Source organism: Typopeltis vanoorti, chromosome 3 (genome assembly GCF_054136105.1).
Source record: "Typopeltis vanoorti isolate ZY-2024b chromosome 3, IOZ_Tvanoo_1.0, whole genome shotgun sequence".
NCBI lineage: Eukaryota > Metazoa > Arthropoda > Arachnida > Uropygi > Thelyphonidae > Typopeltis > Typopeltis vanoorti.
Window position 1 is genome coordinate 148101379 of NC_143551.1, and position 20636 is coordinate 148122014.

The window sequence follows — 20636 nt, forward strand, 5'->3', positions numbered from 1 at the left end:
TTACTGAGATTCTATTGTAATCATACGCCCTAACTGTATGTTATTCCTATTATTGTTTAAAACTACTGTACTGATGATGTCCTAAGATACTTAGGATGAAATTATGATCGCACCACAGGTTTCGTTGTTTAAAAAAAAAAAAAAAATACATGTCCGTAAGGATATATGCTTTGCATTATGGGATACTAAGGCAAGTGATGTGAAGTCATTAGCCACTATATTCGACTTGCCCAGTCATGAAAATACTTCAGGTGCAAATTTTGTTTGCTTTCACTTGGATAAAGGATTAAACCAAGAATATAATTTCTTGGTATCATTAACTAATAGTATAATCAAGAAGAAAAACTTCCAACAACGTGAAATTGTGGCAATATGTTTCTAATGTGTTAATTGATATAAGTTTCTTTTGTCTCTGTTTTCTGATGTTATTTCTGATTAAATTATTTTTTCTCATAGTTGGAACGTCAGATTCACTTGCAGAACCAAATGAGAGAAAGAATGATGGCTTTACAGCTTGCTAGATCAAGAGAGCTTTTTTATTGGTTAGGATCATTCTATGTGTTAGCATCTGTAGGAATGCTAATAGGGTGAGTTTTTTTTTTCTGTTTTATCTTAATTTACTCTGAGCTCCGTGCTTATTACTTATATAAATAGTTGGACATATTTGCTAATATCAGATATCTGCATGCTGTGCATGATAGAATTTTTCCTAGACAGAGTGCAGCTATGAATAAATAGTTAGATGGTAGTTATGGTGGCAATTTTAATAAACACGTGGAGATAATAAATGGTGTGATTATTCGTATGCACCCATTCTCCATTTACACGGTAGATTGATTCCAGGAAAAATCGTATAAATGAAAACCATGTAAAAAAGGATACAGTGCATTTGAAAAAATAGAAGAATGGTTCCAGATGTGAAAACCCAATATGAACAATAAGTTATTTTCAAACAAAACATATATAAACATATATATGTCATCAGCCATTGTCGATCCACTGCTGGATGAAGGCCTTTCCAAGATTACTCCAAAACTGTCTGTCCATGGCTCTCCTTTCCCATGTCCTGAAAATCTGATGACATCATCAATCCACCGTGATTTAAGTTGGCGTTGTGGTCGTGTTTCCTCTCATGGAATAAAACCCAGTACTTTTGTCTATCATTGATCTTGTCTTAGAGCAATATGCCCAGCCGATTGCCACTTCAGATGTTTCAATCTTCCTATGATGTCAGAGACTTTGGTTTGATTTCTTATCCAATGTATTCATTTTGTGATCCAATCTTGTGATACCAAGCATACTTCTTTCCATATTAAATTGTGTTCTTCTTAATTTTTGAATTCCCTTTGACTTTAGTGTCCATGTTTCACAGCCATATGTCAATATAAGAAGTATACATTGGTTAAAAACTTTTCTCTTCAGGCATAATGGTAGTTGGCTTTTGAATACTGAATGTAGTTTTCCAAATGCTTTCCACCCAAGTATTGTGTACCTTTTAATTTTGTTCCATTGATATCTGTTGTCCTAAGTATATGTAATGATCTACTTGTTTAATTTCATCATTATTGATTTTTATTATTTCTGGTTGGACATAGCTATTGAACATAACTTGGGGCTTCTTTAAGTTTATCTTTAGGCCAGCTGTTTTGCTAGTAATTTGGAGTTCATGGATATGAGTCTGTAATTCATGCACAGTTGAAGTAAAGATAACTATGCCATCTGCAAAGTGTAAATGGCTTAAATATCTTCCATTTAGCTTCAGACCTTTCCCTTCCCAATCAAGAAGTTTGAATATTTCTTCTAGGCACGTTTTGAATAATTTTGGAGATATTGTGTCTCCCTGTCTTATACCTCTCTATATTCCCACAGTAGAGATGTTTCCACTGAAATGAATTCCTGCTGGCATTGGCGTATGCTGATTTGATGGTCCTGATGTATGGCTCCTCCATTTGTTGGTTTCATAATGCTTTAAGTATTGCACAAGTTTTAAGTGAATCAAAGGCTTTCTCATAGTCAATAAAACTAAAACATAGTGGTAATTGATATTCATTACACTGTTCAATAATCTGCTGTACAACTTGAATATGGTCCATTATACTAAAGCCTTCGAAAGCCTGCCTGTCCTTTTGGTTGCGCAAGGTGTAGAGTCACATAAAGCCTATGAGCTAAGACTTTTGTAAACACGTTGTAAACCACTGATAGTAGACTGATAGGTCGGTAGTTCATCAAGTTTTCTATCTCACCTTTTTTATGTATCAGAATTAGGGTAGCCTTCTTCCATGTTGTTGGTACATCATTTTTCTTCGTGCATAAAGTAAATAATTTTGCTAAGAGTTTGTAAATTATTTCTCCACCTGTTTTTAGGAGTTCAGCATACTACCTCCATCTTCACCTGCAGCTTTCCCATTTTGCAAGCTCTGGATGCTCCACATAACTTCTTCTGGTGTCTGTGGTACCTGTGGCACTTCAGCTGTTTCACAGTTGTCTTCGTTTAATTCATCATCCTGATATAATATCAAGTAAAATTCTTCAACTCTTTTTGCTGTAGCATATCTATCTTTTGTGATCTTCCCGTCTTATAGTTTGACTGCAACCATCTGTTTGTTGCTAGTCATCAATTGCTGTTTGGCTTTTTTGAGACTACTGTTGTTTTCAGTTGTTTGTTTTATGAATTTGCAATTGAATTTTCTTATTTCTTCTGTGATGTGTTTTCTGATCGTTTTGCACAATTCAGTGTATTCAGTTTTATTCTGTAGGTTAATTGATTGCTTTATTTCTCTTTGTATCTTCATAAGCTGTTTTGTTTCTTCAGAGATTTTCTCGTTTCTGTTCTGTGGTACCAGCTATTTCAAGTGTGCATTGTAAAAGGTTTTGGGTAATAATGTCATTACATTATGATAGACAAGCATTGTCATCTATAATAAGATATTTAAATATATTGTTTAGTTCGTTTTGGAATATATCTTTTTTAATGTTGAGTTTGTGTACATCTATGTTTTGCTTTGATCTCCAAAACATTTTCTTCTTTCTTTTTGGTTTAAATTCGATGGCCACTTCCAATGTTGAAGGTGTTCATAACAGAGCAGTCTTGAAAGATGTTTTTCTTATTGCTGAGGATAAAGTCAATTTCACTAGTTTTTCCATGTCCACTTTCTATGTGTTTTTTTCTTGAAAAAGGAATTCGTGATATACAGGTTTTCTTTTTTCACAAATTCTATTAACCTTGCTCCTCTGTCGTCTCTCATGCCATATCCAAAATTTCCCATTGAGCTTTCATCTGAATGTTGTATACCAATTCCAGCATTAAAGTCTCCCATTACAATTCTGAAATGATATTTTCCTTTATTGTAGAATTAGGGATATGACTTATTTGTAGAAAGCGATGCTGTCCTTAGGAGATCTTAACATGTGCCATGTAGTTAAAATAGGTTTAAAACCAGCCCTGATGTAAAAGGCTTCATGATTCTTGCAATTTTGATGGAGACTGAGCCTGCATAAGGTATGACGATGGACGATGCGTACTGTGTCACTAGAGGTTTTTGCTGGGGGTTGTTTCTATAGAGGATCTTTTGAATTACATTTTGTGGATAACCATTTTTGGATAGAGTTTTTGATATAAGTGAGAGCTCATCAAAAACATCTTTTTCTTCTGTGATGATATTTTTGCTGTGTTTTTTAGCATATGTATGATGCAAAGTTTCTGTGCATAATGATGATTAGATGTAAAATGAAGATAACTTCCGGTGTCTGTAGGTTTGCAATAGATTGCGAGCTTGATTTGTCCATTATCTTGTTTTTTAACTAGTACATCCGAAAAAAAAGTAATTGATGGTTGTTTTCTAATTCTAATGTGAACTTAATTTTATGATGGAAAGAATTTATTTTTTAGAGGAACTCATATAAGGTATCTTCCGTGTTTTTTCAAACGATGAACACATTGTCAACATATCTCCACCAAACTGATGGTTTCGGAGTTATTTTTGCTAGGATGTCATTTTCTAGTTTTTCCATGAACAGATCCGCACACGGTGGTGACAGGGGACTGCCCATGGCTAAGCCTTCCAGTTGTTGATATACTGCATTGTTTACTTTAAAATAGTTAGACATTGAGGCGGAAAAGCTGCGCAATGTCGTTTGGAAAGAGATCTTCTATGATCTTAATTACTTCTTCAACTGGTACGTTCGAACAGAGAGACCACATCTAGACTTACAAATATGTTTGATATATTGATATTTTTAAGTTTTTCAATGAAATGTTGAGAGTTCTTTATGTATGAGGCTGATTTCTATATCTTCTCCTTCAACAGACTACCTAGGTGTTTGGCTAGTAGGTATGTAGGAGAGTTTCTGCCGTCCACGATCGGGCAAAGCAGAACTCCGTCTTTATGGACTTTTGGTACATCATATAGGCGTGGTGTTAATGGATGTAAAGATTTTAAATTTCTTTGTAATTCTTGAGGCCATCTAGTCATATTGCGTATTAAAAGATTGGTCTCGTGGTTTTTCATGGTTGGATCTTTATGTAATATATAATATGTAGACTAATCCAAAATTAAAGTACTGATCTTCTTTATGTAATCTTTGGTATTCATAATAACTGTTGAGTTTCCTTTGTCTGCTTTAAGTGTTATAATGTCTTTGTTTCTTTTCAAGTTCAAAAGTGACTTCTTTTCAGAGGGTGTAATATTACGTTTCGGTGGTTTTGCGGTAGAGAGGATGATTGTACTTTTAAATCTTATCTCATTTGCTGCAGTCTCTGAAAGTGAAGAAAGACCTTTCTCAATATTACTTATGAAATCTATTTTTGGGATATGATTAGGAGCAATTGAGAAGTTGAAACCTTTTTTTGAAATTTCCGATTCTTTTTTGGAAAGACTGTAGTCCGAAAGGTTGAAAATAACCTTGTCATCTGGGAGACATGGTCTAGAGTTGTATTTTCTTCGATAGAGTTCATCAAATTCTTTAATTTCAGATACCTTACTAGACTGAAACACTTTGCTGTAGCTGCTGTGTATCATGCGGTCGATTATATTCCAAGTGGCATTATCTATGTTATTGGAAATATCATCAAAAAGGTCTAGACATTGAAGATCAATTTTGTTCAGTGCGTATCTGACATATTATATTCTCTCTCTCTCTCTCTGAGTAAGGCTAAAGAAATTTTGTAATAAATCCATTTTGCTTTTTTTGATTTTATGAGCTCTTTAACTATTAAGAACTTAGGAATGATAGAATACTGTCTGCATCTTATTGACCTTCAGTGACGACCTTTTTGATGATATTTCCAATAACATAGATAATAGCACTTGGAATATAATTGACTGCATGATACATAATTGCTACAGCAAAGTGTTTCAGTCTAGTAAGGTATCTCAAATTAAAAAATTTGATGAACTCTATCGAAGAAAATACAACTCTAGACCGTGTCTCCCAGATGGTAAGGTTATTTTCAACCTTTCAGACTGCAGTCTTTCCAAACAAGAATCAGAAATTAAAAAAAAAATTTTTCAACTTCTCAATTGCTCCTAATCATATCCTAAAAAAGATTTCATAAGTAATATTGAGAAAGGTCTTTCTTCACTTTCGGAGACTGCAGAAAATGAGATAAGATTTAAAAGTGCAGTCATCCTCTCTACCGCAAAACCACTGAAACGTAATATTACACCTTCTGAAAATAAGCCACTTTTGAACTTGAAAAGAAACAAAGACATTATCACACTTAAAGCAGACAAAGGAAACTGAACAGTTATTATGAATACCAAAGATTACATAAAGAAGATCGGTACTCTAATTTCTGATTCATCTACATATCATATATTAGATAAAGATCCAACCCTGAAAAACCACGAGACCATCTTTTAATACGCAATATGACTAGATGGCCTCAAGAATTGTAAAGAAATTTAAAATCTTTACATCCATTAACACCACGCCTATATGATGTACCAAAAGTCCATAAAGACGAAGTTCTGCTTTGCCCGATCGTGGATGGCAGAAACTCTCCTACCTATCTACTAGCCAAACACCTAGGTAGTCTATTGAAGGAGAAGATATAGAAATCAACGAAAGTTTTTAAGTTTTTCAACGAAATGTCAACATTTCGTTGAAAAACTTAAAAACATCAATATATCAAACATATTTGCAAGTCTAGACGTGGTCTCTCTGTTCAAACGTACCGGTCGAAGAAGTAATTAAGATCATAGATGATCTCTTTCCAAATGACATTGCACAGCTTTTCCGCCATTGCCTCAACGTCTAACTATTTTAAAGTAAACAATGCAGTATATCAACAACTGGAAGGCTTAGCCTGGGCAGTCCCCTGTCACCACCGTGTGCGGATCTGTTCATGGATAAACTAGAAAATGACATCCTAGCAAAAATAACTCCGAAACCATCAGTCTGGTGGAGATATGTTGACGATGTGTTCATTGTTTGGAAAGAAAAGAAAGATACCTTATGAGTTCCTCTAAAAAATAAATTCTTTCCATCATAAAATTAAGTTCACATTAGAATTAGAAAACAACCATCAATTACCTTTTTTTGGATGTACTAGTTAAAAACAAGACAATGAACAAATCAAGCTCGCAATCTATCGCTAACTTACAGACATCAGACGTTATCTTCATTTTACATCTAATCATCATTATGCACAGAAACTTCGCATTATACATATGCTAAAAAACAGAGCAAAAAATATCATCACAGAAGAAAAAGATGTTTTTGATGAGCTTTCACTTATATCAAAAACTCTATCCAAAAATGGTTATCCACAAAATATAATTCAAAAGATCCTCTATAGAAACAACCCCCAGCAACAACCTCTAGTGACACAGTACGCATCGTCCATCGTCATACCTTATGCGGGCTCAGTCTCCATCAAAATAGCAAGACTCATGAAGCCTTTTAACATCAGGGTTGCTTTTAAACCTATTTTAACTACATGGCACATGTTAAGATCTCCTAATGACAGCATCACTTTCTACAAATACGCACAAATTTACAGCATACCATGTTCAAGTATGACTTATTGTTGGTGCATAGACTTGGATGAGCTTAAGAGAGTATCTTTTTGAGATTTGATCGAATACACTGTCAAATTCTATTATGTTGTTCTTCAGTTTTTTGTTGATCAAGAATCCAACTCCACTGATTCTTTCCTTATCTTGGCCTCTGTAATATAGTATGTCTCCATTTTTTAATTGAAGAATTTCTTTACATTATGTCTAACTTCGCACAATCCAAGAATGTCCCATTTTGGTCACTTTAGCTCTTCAGTTAGTTCAGTTAACTGTGTTTCACTGCTCAGAATCCTACAGTTTAATGTTCTAAAGTCTAGTTTCCAATGGCAGCATGATCTGGTTACCCAGGGATTCTTATCAATCTCTGTCTTCATGTTTAACTGCCTGCTGCCATAGGTGGTAACAATCCAGCCTCCGGGGAATAAGGGCCATTTTATTTCTGTTGGATTTATCTTGGAAGGTTAGGCCATAAATTCACCACGCTGGCCAGTTCAGGTTGGTGAATGGCAATATTTTCACATGGGATCGCTAGTCCCAAACCCACTGATCCATGGCTCGTTATTCAATATATTCAGAGCTGCCTTGACTTGGTAGTCGGGGCTCCTGCATGCTATCGATATATACAGGGTGTTCGGGATAAATTTGACAGTTTCGTAAGGAAAAAGAAAATCTTCTTTGTATCTATTAAATTTAATGAATTGACAAAAAAACATTACAGGCAGAGTTAATTACAATACTATCAACAAGATTTACTCAAAATAACCACCATTAGCATCGATCACAGCTTCAATTCTGCTTCGGAACCTCGAACAAGCTGATGCTACAGTCTCCCTGGGAAGGGCCGCAAAAACTGTTTTAATTTTATCCATTAACTGGGCTTTTGTATTACTGGAAGTGCGATTGGTGTCTTTTTCAACTGCGCCCCATACAAAATAATCCATGGGGTTAAGGTCTGGGGAGTTTGGAGGCCAAACATTTGGACTGGTGAAGTCGTAGAAATTTTCAGACAACCATTTTTGACTTTTCCCAGAGGTGTGGCAAGGGGCCGAATTCTGCTGCCATACATACGGCCTACCATTGGCTACCCTTGTTATCCAGGGCTTGACTACAGTTAGCAACTCCACGAACAAAGCCCGAATTCCAATGCCAGGGTTCTTCAACACCTGTTCCTGCAGATTTGCGAGGAATTCTGCTGTACGAACGCAATCAGATCGTCTGCTAGGGATCTTTCTTCTTGCTACATCCTCGTAGTCACCATTGCAAGTCTCTAGTTCATGCCTGATTGTTTTTACTGTATTCAGGGAGCATTGGGCAGCAGTCGTAATATCCTTATTTTGATGGCGGGCACGAATCATCATGATACAAGTTATTCTCTTCCATGATTCAGGTGGGTTCCAGCTATCCATCCTTTCTGACATCTTGTATATGAATGAAGAAGGGTCCAAACTTTTAAATGAAGAGAAGTGTGTGTTAATACATGTAACTTACGGAAAAATATAATTAATTATAAATATGTCAAATTTATCCCGAACACCCTGTATATATGTATACAGCTCTTAAAGAAAATAGTGTGCCACTAATAAAATAGAAATTTGAAAAGGTCCAAATACACCTGCACATATGGTTATTAGTTAAATTTTATTCGCTGTCACTTTCTGACTCTAGCTGAGCCGCATTTTTTGTGTGAGACTTGAATTAAATCACTTCCATCATTTGAAACACTTTGGCCATTCTGATCACGCTGCAATGGCGAAACATTTTCTTCATTAAAAAGAACTAAATCCAATAATTCTGAAGGTCGATTTTTTTTTTTTACCACAAACTAATTAATTGTTGAAATCCTGTTTTGACTAGATCTTTGTATAATTCTTCATATCACACCGTACACGACTTCAGTTCATGTTTAAACTGTTCAGCTCGTTCAGTATGTGGATCATGTGTAAGAAAATTACTTTGCAATTTTACTAGCTATTGGAAGCCCTTCTTTAATTAATTCTGCAGTGAGTACAATCTCTTCATCATCGGCATCACTTTTTTCTTTTTCATTGAGATTCTCAAGGTATGAGTCAAAGAGAAAATGATATAAGGGCTAGGGCGTACCCCTTAAGCGACGCACAGCCACATCGCCCTACAGCTGCGAGAAGTGGACAAGGGCTACCGCATCAAGGGTGGGTGCGGTTAAAGAAGCGAGCCCAGCAGGTGGAGAGGATGTTGTGAGTGGGAACACTGAATGTTGGAAACATGACTGGAAGGGAAAGAGAGGTGGCAGACATGATGAGGAAGAGGAAGTTGGACATTTTATGTGTGCAGGAGGCAAGCGGAAGGGGAGGAAAGGCAAAGGAACTGGGAGATGGATATAAATTGTTCTACTCTGGAGCGAATAACAAGGGAAGAAGTGGTGTAGTAATTGTGGTGTGTGGCAGAATGAAGGGCGAAGTACTGGAAGTGGGTAGAAGGAACGACATAATCATGCAAATGAAATTGGGTCTTGGAGAAGAGCAGGTGGTCGTATTATGTGTATATGTCCCGCAAGTTGACTGCACAGCAGAGGAGAAAGATGAGTTCTGGAACGTGTTAGATGAAGAAATGAGGGAACTGGAAGAAAACGAGATGGTGATTGTCGGAGAGACTTGAACAGGCACATAGGGAGACAAAATAGAGACTATGAAAGGGTGCACGGTGGCCATGGAGTGGGAATGATGAACCAGGAAGGAGAGAGGGTTGTGGACTTTGCAGTAGTGTTTGATCTGGCAATTGTGAACTCGTTTTTCTACAAGAGGGAAGAACATTTGATAACATTTAGGAGTGGTAACAACAGTTCACAAATTGACTACATTTTGACTAGAAGAAAACATCTTAAGGTTGTGACAAATTGTAAAGTAATTCCAACAGATCAAGTGGCACAGCAACACCGACTGCTGTGTGCAGACTTTAAAATAAGATCGAAGATAAGAACCTCTGGAAGCCATGTGATGAAGACAATTAAGTGGTTTCGCTTAAAAGAAGAGAGTGTGAGGAATCGTTTTAGGGAGAGGGTGTTAGAGAGGATTTCGTATGGACTGGAAAGTGTACAAGATTGGTGGAAACATAATTCAAAAGTAATCCTGAGCTGTGCAATCGAGGTGCTTGGTGAGACATCTGGAAAGATTAGAGAGCAGAAGGAGGGTTGGTGGAATAATAATGTACAAGTGGCAGTGACAGCTAAGAGGAAGGCAAAGCAGAAGTGGGATGAGTCGAGTGGAAGAGGATAGAGAGGTGTATAGAGAGAGAGAGAAAGCAAGAAGCCAAGAGAGTTGTGGCACAGGCGAAGGCCATGGCATATCAAGATCTGTATGATCAATTAGAAACAAAGGAAGGACAGTGAAAAATTTACCAACTACCGAAATGTAGAAATAAAGCAGCAAAAGACATCTTACATGTGAGGCAGATCAAAGACGCTGAAGGAAGAGTATTATGGAGGGATGTGGACATAAGAAACAGATGGAGAATATACTTTGAGGGACTTTTGAATGAGGAAAATGCAAAGACTCACAGAGAAGATGGGCAGCCTTCTGAGGGGATGGTGCTGAACATCAGTAGAGTGGAAGTGACAGAGGCCATGAAGAGGATGAGGAATGGAAAATCGGTGGGCCCTGACAGGATTCCAGTAGAGGCATGGAAGGCACTGGAGGAAGAGGGAATTGACCTGCTGTGGGACCTGTTCATGAAAGTTTGCCAACAGGAAAATATACCTGAGAAATGGAGGGAGAATACTCTTGTTCCCATCTACAAGGGTAAAGGGGATGCACAAGACTAAAAATTACAGAGGAATAAAATTGATGTCCCACACAATGAAAATCCTAGAAAGGGTTCTTGATGGAAGAGTGAGGAAGGCGGTGGGGATTGCAAAGGAACAATTTGGCTTCATGCCTGGTAGATCAACAACAGATGCTATCTTTGGGTTATGGCAGATAATGGCAAAGTTTCGAGGGAAACAACGGGAGCTACATCTGGCATTTATTGATCTGGAGAAAGTATACGATAGAGTGCCAAGGTAAGAAGTCTGGAGGTGTCTGAGGGAGAAGAAGGTTCTGGAGAAATATGTCAGGTTGGTGCAGGAGGTGTACAGAAATGTGAAGACAAGTGTTCGGACCTGTCTGGGATAGACAGAAAGTTTTCAAGTAACAGTTGGCTTGCATCGAGGGTCAGCATTAAGTCCGTTTCTGTTTAACATTGTGATAGAGGAGGTGAGAGAAGATGTGCCTTGGACAATGTTGTATGCAGATGACATCTTGCTGTGTGCAGATTCAAGAGAAGAAGCGGGAACTAAACTGGAAAGATGGAGAAAAGTACTGGAAGAGAGAGGTATGAGACTGAGCAGAAGTAAGACAGAGTATATGTGTTGCACAGTGGGCGGCAGCCAGGAGACAGATCTGGTGCTGGAAGGAAATGTCATCAGGAAGGTGAGCGACTTTAGATATTTAGGTTCAACAGTGGAAGAAGAAGATGGGGGAGCTGAGAAGGAAGTGGGATGCAGGATACAAGCGGGTTGGAGGAACTGGAGGGAGATGGCTGGAGTGTTATGCGATAAGAGGGTGCCGATCAATCTGAAAGGCAAAATCTATAGGACAGTAGTGAGGCCTGAGGAAAAATTAACATCAGCAGGATGGAAGTAGCAGAGATGAGAATGCTTAGGTGGATGTGCGGTGTGACCAGAAAGGATCGTCTGAAAAATGACTATGTAAGGGGAACAGTGAAAGTTATGAACTTAGGAGCGAAGATACAGGATGCAAGGTTGAGATGGTTTGGTCATGTGATGAGGAAGGAGGACGAATATGTGGGAAGAAGGGTCATGCAGATGGATTTGCAAGAAAGGAGGAAGCGTGGGCGGCCAAAGAAGAGATGGAGGGAGCTGGTAGAAGAGGACTTGAGGATGAAGAACTTGGATGTTGTGACAGCCCAAGACAGGAGGATGTGGAGGAGACTCATCAACAGTGACCCCACTTACGTGGGAGAAGCTGCAGAAGAAGAAGAAGATTGAGATTCTCAAGGACAGCTTTTATTATTTCATCATCACTAACAGCCTTGTCAATGATCAATTCTTCAACATCTTCAGACGAAATATCATCAAATCCTTCTCTGCCAATGTGATGATATTGAGATATTCAGTTGTATGCAAAGGCATGGGGTTTTTCTTTTTCACACATTCTGGCCAAGTAGCTTTCCTTTAAAGTTGATGGTTTCAATTCTGATAACACCAACTTAGCAAGTTTGATGCAATCCAAAATAGAAAATTTCTTCCTTGCATCAATAACTGTCAGTAAATTATCCTTATCTAGTTTATCCAAAATGTATTGAAATGTTGTTATGTAATAAGTTTTGAAGGTAGCAATCAAACCCTGGTCTAGTGGTTGTGTTAAGGATGTTGTATTAGGTGGCAGAAAACAAAATTCCACATTCAGGTGTTCTGAGACTGGATGGACAGACATATTGTCTGTAATCAATAAAACTTTAAAGTCCAGATTTTTTTCCATCAAATAGCGTTGAACTTATGGAACAAAACATTGATGGACCCATTCATTAAAAATTTCTTTTGTAACCTAATCTTTTTTATTTGCCTTCCAGTGCACTGGTAACATGTTAAAATTCAACCCTTTCATGCCCACAGTCTTAGGAATCGATTTTAATATGTAATGGTTTTGATACTCACATATTATCTCCTGAAGCATTGTTGCAGAATAATAGTCACAATCCATAGCTGATTTAAAGCTATCAACACTTTTTTGTGATTTCGCTATATAAGTTCTACTTGGCATTTGCCTACATTCTGTTGCGTAAAGTAATCCCTGATATTTAAAACATCAAGGGTGTTCCCCAAAATTCAAGTTTAAGTACATATGTACCTTACTAGGAAATGATAATTATAATGGAAATACCCTTTTTAATAGAACTGAATTCAAACAAAAATTTTAAAAATAAGTGCCATTTGAACCGTGTTATTTTGAAATCGTGTAAAAAAAAACGTTAAAAAGAGAATTGGGTGTATTAACAAATTATATCAGTTGAGGGCTTTTTAACATAGCAAGTATAAGCTATCATTCTGATGTAAGGGTTCTCATGTGTTCTTGCACTTACATTATTATGTCTATTATTCTTGTAATTTACCAGCTTCAGCTTGGTTGGCCAAGTGGATGGCATTTCTGCTGTCCAGCCAGTAGGTTGTGGGTTTGAATCATATCTTTGAATGTCTTCATGTAGCAAATGAATTTAAGTTAATTATTACCCATTATGAGACAACCAACCTGCTTATTTGGAGGCCTGAAGTGGTTTGAAAAGGTTCCCTGTTTAATTTCTGCACAGGGTTTTCAGATTATTTAACTTTTACCCTCCCCATGGTACTAAGGTACAATACGTTTACAGCCTTTTGTTCTTGGGATTCATGTTAAAAATTTAAAAATTAAAAAAAAATGATCTTAGTTATTATTTCTCATATTTCCCAACCTGTGGTCTGCATGCCCTGGAATTCCAGTGGGGAATTATACTAGAAAGCATGAATTGGTACTTGAGAAAGACTAGTAACTGTCAGTTAAAGAAAATAGTTTTTAGTGCGTGTGGAAGAGATGCTTGAGAGTGGGCAGAGAGTTAGCTTATCTAGTTCCTCTATTCTAGAGACTAAACATAATCATTTTTAAACCACTTGGCTACCCAAACCAGCAGGAAATGATTGTAGACAGCCATAAAAAAATTAGACCTTAAAATCTTAAGTATAATGTGCACTTGTGTATAATATTCCTCCCTAATTTTAGATCCAAAGTTGAAGGCAAAAATTGAAATTCATGCATATAACTGTACCATTGGGTGAATCCTCACCCAATGGTACAACTTTATGATATTTCCAGATACAGATATATACAGATAAGAAATATTAAAAAAGTTTTAATCATTACTAGTATACCCCCATTAATCATTATCAGCAAATCCTAGAAAGTCATTCACTGTCACTATGACTAGAAAGAAATTCCTCTGTTGTTGCTTTGTCAGTTTCATTATTGTTACCTTCATCATACTGTTTGCTATCATCTGCTTCAGCTGCCAACTGCCATTCCTCCATCAAAACAATCATCCTTAACACTCTTAGGTGTATTGGATGTGCAGCAGTTAAGAAACTCATGCCAAATGTTAGCTAGGTCCAGTTCATTCCTTGCTGAGAGTATCCACTCAGCAATGCCAGTGAGTGTAAGCTGATATGTGCATCCCCTGACCATGAATTGAATGACCAGCCTGGCTGACCGTGTGGTTAGCATATCGCCTCTCCAGCCACAAGGCTGCAGGTTCGAATCCCGCCGTGGGCATGGATGTTTGTGATTGTCTGTGGAAATATTAGTGGTGGTGGTCGGCAGTAGATGGCATTGGTGTAGTGCAGTAAGTTGGTGGATTGTGTGGTGGAAACAGAGTTGTAGAGTAGGTGCCCTCCTTCGATAAGTCTTTGGACTCCCTGGAGGTGTGAAACAATAATAATAATAATGAATGTATGTTTGTCACTGCTTAACCACAAATTCCATTTTCTATGGATAGCATCCTTCATCACCTTTTACAGCTGCAGGGGAATGCATCATCTAATACAGTAGACAGCCCATGTTTGCCTGGAATGAATGACAAGTTTCAGATTTGATTTTCTGCATTTCTGCTTTAATAAAAAGCATCCTATTGGCACCGAAACAAGTCAAGTATGGCACTGAGGGATGTTACAGTTTCCTCCCTGGATATTTGCACTCACTAAGTCACTCCCTGATGGTTTGCGATTCATCTATCTATTCTTTGCAAAGAATGCCAATGTGCAAAACTGATGGAAATTTCATTCCTTTTGGGAGTCCTCTTGAATATTATAAAAGAGGCCAGCTTTCCACCATCTGCATGTTATCATAACAGTCAAGTGAGACCTCTCACATCTTTTAATATAAATAGACACATTACAGCCTGTCATATTCAACAGTACTTGTACGCCATGTCAAATTCTGGGGCATCTGATCTTCATCACCAATCTCTGCGATGTCATAGTGTGTTTCTTTCTTAAACAGATTATGAACTCTTAATACTGCAGTTGTTTTGTCTGGTTGACTGGAAGATGCTGCTCAGTTGGCATTCATCAACAAAGTTGCTCCTTGAAATGTACTACCCTTCCAGTAAGTTGTGTTGATTTCTTCTGTTCCCAAAACAGATATTGTAAGTTGCATAGCTTTCATTCTTGTTGCTATTAACAAAACACCGATATCCTACTGCCTCCAGTCCTACCAGCCATTCCATTGTTGTGTCCCCTTTCAATATTATTCCTTGAATCATTATATCAGGCCACTAGAAGTGAGGTGTCTTCTACATGGGGCACATGGTATCTCTATCACACAAAGAAATAGCCTCGGGGTAGAGCCAAATTTTATTTGTGACAGAGTCCTCAAACCTTACCTCTCTTAAATTCCCAAGAAATTTATATTTTTAGACTGTGCCACTTAGAATTATTAGATTAAAGATAATAACTCAATCAAGAAGTAAGTTAGAAGATATACTCATGTGACCTAGGGTTGCAGTTGTGTCCTCAACCTTATTCAATTAAACTCCCGCTCAGATCCATAATGAGTTTCACATGCGGTGCATCGAATTCTATACACAGACTCATATATTTAGTTAGTCAAGCAAGATTTATTTGTTTCTAAATTTACAGTTTAATATACAAGAATATTCATCATTCTAAATAAGACACATTCTAATTAAATCAATTAATTAGCTTTACTTCATCAGATATGATCTCTGAACACATTTTTCTCAAATAATTCACACAAAAGTAAATGAATCTGTATCATCTAGATTACTACTAAATTCCATTATTTAATTTCTATACTAACAACTGGTAACATTAACCATTCTCCAACATACATAGATTCAAATTAAGTTACTACCCATTCACTCATGACCTCCTATAAAACAATCGCGTGCTATAGTCCTGATCTTAAATTGTATCTGAGTCCTTCACTAATAAATCTTCACATGTCAGTACACATTCAGATTGCATTTATATAAATAACATATTTTACTTATTTCTACTCGATGGTACCTCTATTTGTCTGCATCTACTTTAGTCTATCTTTTGCTTCTTTAAGACATTTTCTTGGTTCCCTCAATCTACCTCGGGTCAAGACTTTATCAGCTTAGACTTCAGGACGCGTGCTTCTGCTGACCTTTAAACGGCATGGTCTGCCACTACTTTCCGAGGATCTAGGACAGGGTTACCTGCTGTAACATCGTCCTAGTTTTTAGGTATCGTTCGGCCATCCCTGAACCAGCACCAGGTTAAACCTTCACTACTCAAGGAAACGTGAGAACTTCCACACGACGAAAGACCAAGAGAGAGCTTGGGGGGTGGGGTTCCTAACCCTTTTATACGTTCACCCTATTGGTAAATACAGCAAACTCCACTGTTCACCCAGCACCTTGATTTTCTATGTCACATGACCTCATGACGTTCGTTCTCTCCCTGCTTGTTCACTCCACGCACCAAGCATGCAACCACCGGGGGCAATCGTCAGTGTGTCCTTGAACCATCTTTCACTCGGAATACGTTCTAATGTTTCTTCTACAAATTATCCTTGCATCAAATTTAACATCAACACAAAACCATAACTCTTTTAATTTACACTTTGTCTCAGGCAACTTTCCTTTATACATATTTATCTAATTCCCCTCCATTTTTTTATTTTACATTAAAATTTTCTATTGAGCTAATTAATTATTTCTTTCTTCTTAAATCAATGTATTCAATATTTTCTAAAGTTTACAACGATACCTACTTAGAAACAAGCATGTTTACTTAATTATTCTACTGTGTTTTTTTACTTCTTTGCTTGTTAAACCATGATAAGTGGAATTTTAACATTCTTAACTTATCAGGGTATAACAATGGTCTCCCCTTTAAATAAGAAAATTTTTCTTGCCAAATTTTCCTCCTCTCATATCCAGGGGAAAATAATTTTTTTTCCCTTTTTTTTTTTTTTTTCCCAACTTCTCAGATTCTCCCCCCCCCTTACTCTGTAATGTATATTCCCTTTATTATAAAAGAACCGTGTGCACCCCGGATCTCTTATTCTACTGTCACTTAAATTTCCAAATGCATATTGACCTACTCTGGATGTATTTCTCTTTCCTTTCTTAACGTGATTGTAATATATTTTCCTAATATCAGGTTGTACCTCGTCCGATTTCATGCTCTCATCATCAGTATTAATTTCCCCTTGTGTCCCTTCAGCCTGTGACACATAGTTCACATGAAGGTTGGCCTCTTCCAATAATTTGGGCTTTTCCATGTCGAGCTTATCACACCTAGGTCTAGCGACTGATTTGTTTTTCATCATAATGGTTCTGGAGATTTTGTCTGAAAGAATTCCCTTTTTTGTTGTAAGAACTTCGATGATGACTTTCTTTGGAGAATTTCCTCCTTCCAAGGAGATACACATCCCCTTTAGCATAATCACACCTGAAATTATATTTAATCAAGAAGTCATTCCCTAGAATTAGTTTTGTGTGTGGGAGAGAAACTTTGGATAAGACCAAAAACTCATGCCAAGCATATAGCCTGAACTCAAGTAGATACACTCTTAAACACACCGACTTTGTTGCGTTAGTTGTGGAGGAATTGATTCCACATATTCTTACTGATTCTCTAAGGCAAGTAACCCTATTCTTTACATAGGGCTCTATCAGCTTAAAGTAGTCCTCAGAAATAATTGAGGTCTGGAATCCAGTGTCCAATAAAGCATTACAATGCTTTCCATGGGCAATGCCCCTTACCATCATTCCATGAGGTCGCTCCTTCCTTCCCTGCCTGCTTTTCCATGTTCTGTTTGCATACGTATGGGATTTGGGTTCTTCCCTATCTATCAGATCGACCTTTACCTTGGCAGCAATTGCGAGCAAGATGCCCAATTTTCTTACAAATATAGCATCTGGGAGGCTCTCTTCTATCACTTAGATCACTGATGGCCCTGTAATTTGATAAAAGAGTTGCTGATTCTTGGGAGGTAACATCTGCCTTTTCATGACGGTGTCTAATCGGTCAATGAGGGATCTTTGCATCCTCTCAAATTCCTCGCGAACTAGCCTAGTAGTCTCTTCATTCTTATCAATATTAAGCTCTGAGGTCTTCACAGACACTGCTTCCAGCTTCCTCATCACCTCATCTAGACGCTCCATAACGGATTTCTGGAGAAGTTCTACTTCTCTTTTTATCATAGATTTGATGTCATGTGTTTCAGGAAGGAATTCCGTCACTTTATTTATAGCTTCACTACAGTTGCCCTCATTTCACTTTCTTACTCTAGATTTCTCCTTCTCTTTATATTCCCTTTCTTGTTCGATTTTCCTCATGTTGTTACGGTCCCCTTCAACCAAGTTAGCATGGCAGGCAGCAGATGTGGGATGTAGATCCCCAAGCATCTGCTCTCGATCCTTGACTGCATTGTAGCATTTATCCAGGTTGGTTAGTCTTTTATTGAAAGCTGTTTCTCTTAATTCCTGTCACACTCCTTGCCTGAATTGCTGGAAGACAGCCCAGTCTATGTGAGGTCTTTTCTCACTGGAGACACTTAAAGCACTGGCCACTGATAGCAATCTATTCTGAAAGTCAGAAGTACTATCCCTATCCTTTTGAATACACTTCTGGAGCTTCCACAGATTAGGCCCCAAACTTCTTAATTTGGAATATTGAGAAATTAGGACTTCTCTAAATTTGGAATACTTCTGTGTCTCTATCAGAATGGGAGAGGCATATAGGAAGGTCTTTGCTTTCCCTGTTAGTTTGCTACAGAGTAGAACCAGTAACTGAAAGTCGGTCCATCCTCCAGCCTTTCTCAGCTCCTCTATATAATTGAAAAACACGATCACGTCATCTGTATCCTCCCCTGAAAATTGAGGAAACACTTGTTGTGGGTTAATGTACTTAAAAAACTCATTATCATTCATTCCTGATTCACTATTTGTGATAGACATACTTGCTATCTAAGTTAACAAACGCTTAAATTTGACCTTTGCTTAGAGAAATTTTTTTCTGGATAGAATTTGAAACCAACTTGCAGTGATTTACATATATTATACCTATTTAATTATGCAAATTACATCCTGTCGACTGTGCCATTTATGTTGTGTCTCCTTTCAATATTATTCCTTGAATCATTATATCAGGCCGCTAGAAGTGAGGTGTCTTCTACATGGGGGCACGCGGTATCTCGATCACACAAAGAAATAGCCTCGGGGCAGAGCCAAATTTTATTTGTGACAGAGTCCTCAAACCTTACCTCTCTTAAATTCCCAAGAAATTTATATTTTTAGACTGTGCCACTTAGAATTATTAGATTAAAGATAATAACTCAATCAAGAAGTAAGTTAGAAGATATACTCATGTGACCTAGGGTTGCAGTTGTGTCCTCAACCTTATTCAATTAAACTCCCGCTCAGATCCGTAATGAGTTTCACAAGCGGCGCATCGAATTCTATACACAGACTCATATATTTAGTTAGTCAAGCAAGATTTATTTGTTTCTAAATTTACAGTTTAATATACAAGAATATTCATCATTCTAAATAAGACACATTCTAATTAAATCAATTAATTAGCTTTACTTCATCAGATATGATCTCTGAACACATTTTTCTCAAATAATTCACACAAAAGTAAATGAATCTGTATCATCTAGATAAATTCCATTATTTAATTTCTATACTAACAACTGGTAACATCAACCATTCTCCAACATACATAGATTCAAATTCAGTTACTACCCATTCACTCATGATCTCCTACAAAACACACACGTGCGCTATAGTCCTGATCTTAAATTGTATCTGAGTCTCATGTGACCTAGGGTTGCAGTCGTGTCCTCAACCTTATTCAATTGAACTCCCGCTCAGATCCGTAATGAGTTTCACAAGCGGCGCATCGAATTCTATACACAGACTCATATATTTCTTCACTAATAAATCTTCACATATCAGTACACATTCAGATTGCATTTATATAAATAACAAATTTTACTTATCTCTACTAGATGGTACCTCTATTTATCTGCATCTACTTTAGTCTATCTTTTGCTTCTTTAAGACATTTCTTTGGTTCCCTCAATCTACCTCGGGTCAAGACTTTATAGTGATTATCAGCTTAGACTTCAGGACGCGTGTTTCTGCTGACCTTTCAACGCCATGGTCTGCCGCTACTTTTTGGGGATCTAGGACAGGGTTGCCTGCTGTAACATTGTCCTAGTCTTTAGGTATCGCTCGGCTATCCCCGAACCAGCACCAGGTTAAACCTTTACTACTCAAGGAAACGTGAGAACTTCCACACGACAAAAGACCAAGAGAGAGCTTGGTTGGGGGGGGGGGGGGGGTCCTAACCCTTTTATACTTTCATCCTGTCGGTAAATACAGCAAACTCCGCTGTTCACCTGGCACCTTGATTTTCTATGTCACATAACCTCATGACGTCCGTTCTCTCCCCGCTTGTTCACTCCACGCGCCAAGCATGCAACCGCCCATGGCAGTCGCATGCTTGGATGGTGTTATATAGTCCTTGAACCGTGGACTATCTTTCACACAGAATAC

At 37.6% G+C, this 20636-nt stretch overlaps 1 protein-coding gene across 5 annotated transcripts in view; it reads left to right on the forward strand.

Annotated features, from left to right (window-relative positions):
- The window catches only part of LOC150108645 (plasminogen receptor (KT)), a 155502-nt gene that overhangs the window by 70407 nt on the left and 64459 nt on the right, over nucleotides 1-20636 (forward strand). For all 5 annotated transcript variants that reach the window (XR_016550670.1, XM_090416105.1, XM_090416104.1 and 2 more), the window contains one exon: nucleotides 457-587. Coding sequence is in view for 4 of the 5 variants with exons in the window: in XM_090416105.1 (XP_090272231.1) it covers nucleotides 457-587 (131 nt within the window). In the remaining variant the exon portion in view is untranslated. The remainder of the gene's footprint in view (nucleotides 1-456; nucleotides 588-20636) is intronic.